This window comes from Nannobrachium achirus, assembly GCF_963921795.1.
Source record: "Nannobrachium achirus genome assembly, chromosome: 19".
NCBI classification, from domain to species: Eukaryota; Metazoa; Chordata; class Actinopteri; order Myctophiformes; family Myctophidae; genus Nannobrachium; species Nannobrachium achirus.
Genome location: NC_137826.1, coordinates 28165711 through 28175506, shown reverse-complemented (window position 1 = coordinate 28175506; position 9796 = coordinate 28165711). Strand labels below are relative to the sequence as shown.

The 9796-nt window shown below is 39.9% G+C and overlaps 1 protein-coding gene across 1 annotated transcript; it reads right to left on the bottom strand.

Moving 5' to 3' along the window:
• Positions 1–6428: 6428 nt before the first annotated feature.
• adora2b (adenosine A2b receptor) lies at positions 6429–7285 on the bottom strand (the record flags this gene model as incomplete). The annotated part of the gene is made up of 1 exon (XM_080749360.1): positions 6429–7285. The coding sequence occupies one exon, from the start codon at positions 7283–7285 to the stop codon at positions 6557–6559; it is 729 nt and encodes a 242-aa protein (XP_080605486.1). The 3' UTR covers positions 6429–6556.
• Between the last annotated feature and the right edge of the window lie 2511 nt (positions 7286–9796).

Here is a 9796-nt window from a genome sequence, read left to right as displayed (position 1 = left end):
TTATGCAAGCACGACACACCGCTCACTTCACATTGGGTGTGATTTTTTATCAACATGAGAATATGTATTTGACATAATCTCTGTCTATGCTACATTACAATTAATAACATTTATGATTGACTAAGTATTTTTGTAATTAACACATTTACACAGTTGATTTGTAACAATGGTATTTATAAACAATAATTTGCCATTCATAGCTACAGAACATAACGTATAAATAGCAGTTGTAGGAGTTGGTTTCCTGCTTCACTATTAACAGTAATGATACCTGTATAACACATTGACAAGTATATTTTCAAATGATAGGCAGAAATATTTAAATACTTCCAATTTGTTTCTGCGTATCTCTGAAATGTAATCGCCTGACATCAATTATGATCTGTTGAAAGCTTAACATCTCCACTTCAGTATCTAATTTCACACGGCAGTGAATGTTACATCCTTATGTAGGGGAAGGAGGGAGGCAACATAACATTGGTGAGGGAAACCTGGTTTTATTGAGGATTCCACATTTTAACAAAAGAAAGTGCTCAAACGGAAACAACGTATTAAACAGAGCCAGCTGAAATAAATAAAACAAACCAAATACATTTGATATCAATTACAACAAACCCTAAATGTTTCCCAACTTCACTATGCTAATCTAGAAACTGAAATACTCAAGTCCTTGAGATCTGATTTGTGTTTTGTGTTAAAGTTTATTCGTACACAGTATAGTGTGACTGTAGTATTAAAGCCCTTTTTGTATACAGCAAATCATTCATCATTGTATGCTGTTCTGTGGTTTTTGACCAGATCAGATGATGGGCAGCACCTGGAGTTAATAAACGCATTTAGGAAAATGCACAGACAGATACCCACACAATGCTGACACACCTTTAAAAGTTACATTTTATGCTGTTTTTCTAAAATGTATTACACTTTTTTTTTTTTTTTTAGCTTAGAAATCCACTCAAAAGAAGCGTTTTCATGTTTTCAGAAGCAGAAATATAATTTGCTCTGAAGTCTGAAGTCATGTTTGATGAAAGCATAGGAAGAATACCCAACCCACCTATTTTGTATTTTATTTCAAGAATTAAAATATATATATATATATATATCTTTATTCATATATTAAAACAAAATGTTAAAAAGCACCCCTGAATTTGTACTGTACGTCTGTGGTCTTCCATGTTTTTAAAGTTGATGCATTTCTCAAAATTGCTGTCTGCATGGATTCTGCAGCACTAATGCCAGACAGCTCATAATCCGCCAACAGTATTCTTGTTATTATAGGCTACACATTGTTTTTGTATCCATCGCCTTCCCTTCCTGCAGTATGTATAATATTCTATCTAAATGGAATCGTTATAGTAGACCGAAGGGAGCAGGCATGTTTTGGTGAGGTCCACAGTCTTCTCTTTATCTTTCTTTAGTGTTTCTTGGGACACCTGAGCTTTCCACTATGCTTCAAGTTGAAACAAATCCAAGTGATATTATTAGGTGTATTTAGGTTGTTTTTAGGCAGTATTGGTCTAGCATAGCAGCAGATAGGGCCTTAACTTTGAACATGACCATGAGTGAGACCACCCACCCACACAGTCCTTTGTTTACAGCCATGCAAGTGCTATTAATGGGGAATCACGATGACACACAGTGATTTTTATCTCCATCAATAAGCATAAACAAAGTGTCTCTAAAGAACAGTGTTGATACGATTCACTGGGAAATACTGCATAATTATATTTTATATGCACAGATTAACTAAAAACAAAAATTATAATTCTATAGTATGGTGCTAGAAAACATGGGGGATAGGGAGAAAATATTCCTCTGCCTGGTGGGTGTAGAAATGGGGAAGATGGAAGGGGTTATTACTACCAGCCAGGCTATGACATGTTATTTGGCATCAAATTAAAACAGCCTGTTGCATTACACATTTGAAAAAATAGCCAGCCCACAAATGACTGATTGTTCAAATTTCCTTTTTAAGGCACATCACAGAATCATTTAGCACGAACTATGACAGAGTGACATTTCACTACGTTTGTAGAATAGAATAAATGTAAAACCCCAGAAAACTAACTGAATTGCAGGGTTGTATACTTAAAATACAAATTCCTGAGACATAACTAGTGCTCAACATGACCAAAACGCAGATAAGAAGTGTATATCAACATATAAACAAGTAGTGCATATCAATACATAACACAACCGAGTATTGAAGATCACTACAGAACACATGCAAATAATGAATATCTTCACATAACTGCGTAGAGATCACTACATATTAACATAAGCCAGGAATCTATAGGAGTCATGACACAAACAAGTAGATAAAATCACTGCATGACACAAGCAGCAGGGAAGGTCTAAAATCTAAATTGAGCCTTACAAGTCTGCCTCAAACTTTGAAAGGTCTCCGCTTAACTTTGACAGTGTACAAATGGGGGTCCATTTGGTTCCATTTGTACACTGTCAAAGTTAAGAGGAGACCTTCAAATTTCAAAGTTTGAGTAAGGCTCAATTTAGACCCCCATAAAGGACCCAAGTGAGTCCCTGAAAATCCACTTTGAGAACCACTGCACTACATAGCACAAACAAGTAGCAGAGATCACTCCATATCAAAGAAGTTAAAGAACTGGGTCGCCACTTAATTACACGGAATGATCAAATATTGGGGAGACTGAACCAGTGGAAAGGAAACTGCTGTGATTAAATCTGAGGGTGCCACCATTACTGGCCTTTGACATGGCTCAGCTGAGCTTGGGAACTAGAACTGTTGTGGTATGGCTACAGGAGGCTTCAGCTTGATCTGCTCAGTATTAGCCTCCTGACCAGCCGGAGTGCTTTCACCACTCTGTTTAAAAGACACTTGACCACCATAGCTACAGCACACACCACTTTCAGACAACATGGAAAGTGGGTTGGCAGGACCAAACCCCTCACCTCCATCAGCCCAGTCCAGTGAATGACATAATCAAACAAGACAAGCCCCCAATTGTGATGGGGAAAGAGGGAGGCTACATAAGATTTTTGAGGCAAACCTGTATTGTTGAGGATTCCACATTGACAAAAACAAAGTGTTTACTGTAATTATCTGCTGTGTACTGTAGTCTCACTTAGTGTTGTCAAAAATATCGGTATATCGATAAATATCGATACTAAAAAAATCCATTCGGTACAATACGGCTTTTCCGTAGTACCGGTAGTATCGATATTACGTTTTACAGTTCGGTACGGCTCTCGTAGGTTGACTTCAGAGGAGCAGACAGACACATGCGCCAGCCCAGTACACACACACAACGTGCTGCAGGCAGCCCCTCGGCCCCTCCCCTCTACTAGTACACACTGCACTTTTTCACGTGTAATGTTGCCGCCGCGGGACATACTGCTTCGTATCGTCGCTACTGCTCGCTGCTAAAAGCACAAGATGGCATCTGCGCAACAACCACAACGACCCACGTTGGTCGAAAAACAAAACGCCAGGAGTGAAGTGTGGAAATACTTTGGTTTTGAATCGGATGATCACGGAAGGGCAAAGGACAGCTCCAAGCCAATCTGCAGGAGATGCTACAGAAACGTTCCGTGCAAAGGAGCCAACACCTGGCGACGCATCTCAAGGAGTCAAGGACAGACATCCTGATCTATACAAAGAATTAAGAGAGGTTGGTAACAGTAACTTGGCATTAAACTCTGCCCGCGAGCCCAGTAAACCTGTTGACGAGTGCATTGTTGTCCTGTTAGCAATAAGCTAACCAACAATAGCTGTTGCATTATGCATATCCGGTCTGGAGAGGATACGGAAAAGATTCTTAGTTTGTGTGTTTGGGAGGGAGTGGAACTACTTTGAGTAGGCGGGCTTTAGACCGGATGCATGGGTTAATATGTGATTAGAAACCAAGCTGATGCCGTTGACATGGTTACAGTGTTAGGTCCGTACCAGAGCCAAGTGGTTATCAACCTGTGGGTTGGGACCCCCAGGGGTCTCAACAGTAAACAAACCAACAAAGTTTTGTTTAAAGTGACAATTTGAGGACTTTTTAATACTTTAATACTAAAATGACAAATTAAACAAACTGTATTATACAGTTGACTATGGTCAGAAATTAATTAATGCTTCACTACTTTACTTTTATGTATACTTTGGTTTATTTCTTAATTTCTCGATTAATTGATAAGATAATAGTAATTTTAAAGGCCTAATTCAAAGAGAAAAAATGTTTATAAAAAGACTAAAAAATATATTCTCTCTCTTTTAGCACCAGAGAGAAGCTGAGCAGACTGAAGCTCAACATGCTGCAGCCAGACCAACACAGTCACAGCCTAAAATAACAGATGCCATAGAACAACAGACCAAGTATGATGACAACTCATGTGAAGCCAAGAGGCTGGACAGAGCTGTAGCAACCTACATTTGCATGGATCAGGTCCCTATTGTTGAGAAACCTGGATTCCGACAGCTTCTCAAACAGTTAAATCACAGATATTCCCTTCCCTCACGTAATTATTTCATGGACACAGAAATCCCTGCCCTCTACAATGAAATAAATACAGAAATCCTAGACAGTCTTATGGGCAGTCCCTTCTTTTCATGCACCACTGACCTATGGAAGCCGGAAGCTCTTGAGTGTTACAGTATTTTTTGCACTGTTTTTGTTTGTTGAAAATGCAGGTCCTGAAAGCTCTGAGTAGCTTTATTTTTGCACTTTTTTATTTTCCAAGGGCAGTAAAAAAGTGCCTTTACAGTGTGACAATCTGAGGCTTTTGAATATGCACACTACCTCAATATTTACAAGTGCAATGCATGCCATGCACTCACTGTTACTGTGAAAGAAAAATATTACTGTGAAATTTCTTCCAGACAGTTGATAGTTCATTTTTCTATTTGTGTATTTTTCTTTAAATAAAAATATATATTTTTTGCACTAAATTCTCCGTGGTTGCGTGGTATCGAAAATGGTATCGAGTATCGAAATTTTTCAAAATATCGTATCGAAGTTGAAAATCCAGTATCGTGACAACACTAGTCTCACTAGACTGTGTACGACTAAACTTTAACATGGAACGAAAACCAGATCTCAAGGACTCAAATAATAAAGGAACGGAGGGTTAAAAAAAAGGGAGTTAACAAACCTACACAAGAAAATACACACAGATCCCCACACAACACTACTGACACACTTAGCAGTGAACAAAGACAATACTAATATGACAGAGCAGTTACAGTATAGATGTCTCCATTGGAATGTACTAGAAGGTTGGCACACTCCTACAGAATATTTTAGCCCTTAGAGTTGGTCAAATACACAGAAACATAATGACAGAGAATACTGAAGAAATGGGAGCAAGTGCACTTGCTCTCAAGAACACTTGTGGAACACAAACACACCACAGTCCAATGTCAAATACTGTAATACAATGAAGCGCACCAAACAAAATAACAATAGCCTAAAACATCAGTGCATTGTATTTCCATTTGACTATAATGATGGCTCACATTGGGGGTTACATAGACACGCTGCACAATATCAGTCACTTGTCAAGCTTGTAGATCAACAACTAAATATAAATCACCCGTGGCTGCATTCGCTGTGTCACAGTTCAGTCAAAGACAACTGTAGCCTACAGTGTTCTGCTTTAGTGTTCAGTTCAGTCTGTCTGAGCCGCTTCCTTCAAGCATGCCAGCTGCCCAGCGTTGACATTCCCACAGAAAGTTAATCTAAAGTTAATCAGCGGCTTTGCGGTCATTTTCTTTTCTTTATTGTTAATTGTGTTTTTCATTTCTGGATGGTAAATTATCAGATTTAAACACTGTAGTGATGTTCGTCTATCTTAATCATTTGTCATTACTTGCTACAAGTCACAGCTCAAAATATCATAATGTGTTTTTTCCCCATTTGTCTGTTTCCTATACTTCCTGAGCCTTGTCATTTAAGAAAATGTATCGTTAAATTCATAGAGGCACACCATATTTCACAGTTGTAGTGTTAAACTGCTTCCTAATTCTGAGCCTAGGTTATTTCATGAAATGCAAGAATAAAAAAAGGAAAATGTTTTCCTATGTAATACAACCTCTTCTGGGTACAGTTTAAAACAGATTTAGCACATACAGATTTCACCTCACTCATACATTCTTAAATATGACACATAAATAAATAAATAATGAAACACTGTTGACAGTCAAATGTTCTGGAATTAACGCATAAAAAAAAGCGTTTGAGTTCATGATAAATGGCATTTCATAACATATAATTGTAGCATATTCACTCATGGAACATTTTCACAGTCCTGCAAATCCAGTTAGCTTGAACTTTTCTTCTTTTTTTAAATAACAAATCCTTCACAATACAAAAAACGTGATATGAGTCCTCTGCACTTCACTGCCTGACCCCTGATATTCAGCGCAATTCATAAATATTTCCACATTCAATGCATGTTTGAAATTCACCACTTTATCTTCACATATACCTTTGTTTTGTAAACGTTTGTTCACTGAAAGTGGAATTCAAGAATGAAACAACAGAATGAACATAGTGTTTGAGGAGCTGGGGAGCCCCCATTGCCCCTTCCCCTAGAGTTGAGGGTCAATATTCATGTGAATCTGGTCTCTATTCCGCCTCATTCCATTGGAGTTCAAATACAAATCCTCCCTGTTACACAGGACGTATTGAGACAGAATCTTGCGGAAGGTGTTCCTGAAGTCCTCAATGCGGTACGCGTAAATAATAGGGTTGACGGCCGAATTGGCGTGAGACATCAGAATGGCAATGTTCATCACAGGCGTCGGAATATCCAGGTTATATAACAGCGTCAGGCAGTTGAGGATGTGAACAGGCAGCCAGCACAGGACAAACAGGCCCACGATGATAGAGAGGGACTTGGCCGCTCGAATCTCCCGCTGCAGCAGACTGTGGCTGTGGCTGTCGCCGTAGCCCACACACTTGAGTTTGATCTGCCTGAGCTGCTTCCTGGCCACGGTGAAGATCTTCAGGTAGATGCCCAGCATGATGAGGAGCGGCAGCAGGACGCAGACAAAGAAGTTAAAGTAGACCATGTAACTCATGTCCACCACACTTTCAAAGAGACATCTGAGTTTGCAGGTCTTTAGAAAGTCTCCTTCGCCGGCGCCGCTCGTCCCGTCCACAGGGCATTTTGTAGTGTTTTCCTCCCCTGAGGTGCAGTTACGGCTGCAGGCCTTATCTGAGTTCTTTAAGTTCCAGCCCAAGAAGGGGATGAGGCCGATAACAAAAGACAGGACCCATAAAATAGCAATGATCTCTCTGGCTCTCTTTCCTGTCATCAACTCCTTGTACCTGGAAAGGAAGTAATGTTGGTTAATGTTTCATGTTTTACCTGTAAATTGTGACTTCAAATACAACTTAAATGAAAAGGAAATGTTGCCCACTCTGATTATTATCTGGCATATTCGTTTTAGTCGTTTTTAAGTGGTTAAGCACATGATCCAACGGAAACCAAGCTGACGCACACTTGCATCATCGTTGCCATCACCTTTTACCATTCATTCATCACACGAACACTTTTGAAGCATATGAGTTTCTTCCTCAATATATTCAGAGCTACTGCATGACAATGAATCACACTAAAATGCAGGCACCAGCCCATTTCAACTCGTTTTGGTAAATCTGGCTTTATCTCACATTTCCTGTGCTTAAATAAAGCATAATAATAAAACAAGCTACATTTCTGACTAAAAGTGACCTGTGAAAAGGGGCAGTAGGCACACATTTGACAGGAAATTGTGGGTTGGGTGAATTCCTTTTTACTGCAAGTTGATGCCACCAACCACACCCACATGGAGGAGAATTTCCCAGTGGAACAGCTTTTCAGCGTTTTAGTAATCCAGGCTGTTGATAGCCTGGCAAGCCAGCCTCACACTGTGCATTCACTCACTCGTTCCCACAATACGAGTCTGGACTTTGGTCTATAGGCAGCTTGAAAAGTGGGTGGGAGTACTTGCCTTGACAGACAGACTCCTCTAACCAATCAGCGAAGCAAAACATCTGTCATCACAGTGCAGCCAGTCGGAATAACGGCAAACAAACACGTCTTTTCGGCCGATGAACTCCGCTAGCGCATACTCCTGTTCCTTTTTAATTGTTGTAATTGATTCCAACTCTGAAATAACTTCACTTATTGCTTGTTTTATCATTTCAGCCTCAGCTGTTACACTTGTTGCATCGAGGGCAGCCATTGTTGTTTTGAAAATGCCGCAGCATGCATTTACGTCACCTTCTACACATGGACCAATCAGGGGAAGCTTTTCACTTGTTGTGCGGACAGCAGTTGAAACGCAGTCACTGATTGTCCCCGATCATTTTCAGATTTCTCGGTGCCTATATGCCGAAGTCCAGACCTGATACTGGGAAAGGAATGAGTGCAAGCACGTATCAGGGTTGGCTTGCCAGGCTAGGCTGTTGATACATTTACAGGTCCAATGTATAACTTTCGGCAAACAACGCAGTCATATGACAAAGTATAAAAAGTATATATAAGTATATATTAGACTTCACTTCAGTGATGTTCTCTTGGCCTATCCCCTGCAAGAAGGGAGGCTTTGCCCAAGGTAACATTAATTAACAAGTAGCCTATATCCTCAGGCCACGCCAACTATAGCCTACACATACCCCCCCCCCCTGTTCGATATCTTTCTCCATATCTGTCATTCTCCTTGTGAATCTATGAATCTATGAACAGATGTGTGGGCAACAGAGGGCTGCCCGTCTATCTCTCTCTCTCCCTCTCTCTTTGATAGGGCGGTTAGTGTTTCTCTGTGAGAGCCAAAGAAAGGATGGCTGACTGAATGGATTAGTTCTGGCAGGACAACAGCACGCTGGCATGTTTTTCTTTACCCCGTTCACTTCTTTTCTCCTCTGCACTCCATACGTCCCTCCTCTCCCCAATGTCTGAGCTTCCGCCGGGGGCCACAGCCCTCTGCCAGGCAGCACACACAGTAATACTCAAAGCTCCTATTCAAATGGCCACAGTCATCCCCAGCTTAGCCCCTTACACAACAAATCAGGTGGCTATTCACACCAAGATTTCAGACTTCAGTTAACCTTTATGTGTGCGTGTAAATAAGCCAATCCAGGTAAAGTATTGGTATTATGCTAATACATGGCAAAATATGAGTGCAAATTGTGTGTTCAGTTGTTGTGTGTCGTACTAAAGTTCAGTTGAGGACATTATCTCTCCAAGGAGTCATTAACCACAGGAATAGTCAATTAAAAGCCTTGAATTGGAATGGATTTCCTTTTTTTTTCTTTTTAGCATTCCTGAGCCAATAATTAAGCCAAATAGCCATTCCACATGCTCACAAGTTATGCATGAAGGGTTTATCTTAAACCTTATTGGAGATCAATAAAGCTAAACCCTGCCTTGTTTTCCTCGGTGAGTACTGATTACCAAAGTCTTTAAAATGTTTATTTTCATAAAGAAGTGGAAGATGTCTTACCGGAGCTTTACACATAATTATGGAAGACATTTGGGACACAGTATGAGCTGCGTTTTGGAGCTTATAAACAGATTTTTGATATATAGTGTTGTTAGATAGGGTCTCTGATTCATGCCATTCATCAAGTTTTTCTTATTGCTTTTTATTCTTCATTCACCATTATCATTCATTTACCACTATTTTACAAACAACAAATATCTGTGACTGAAAGATATCACCGGGTAAGTAAACTATAGAAATATCATTGGGTGAATTATTCATTTAATTTGGGGGTCCTTGTCATTAAAAGGTTTGAGAACCACCTCTCTACTCTGGATGCAGGTCACCCAAGGACCCCCA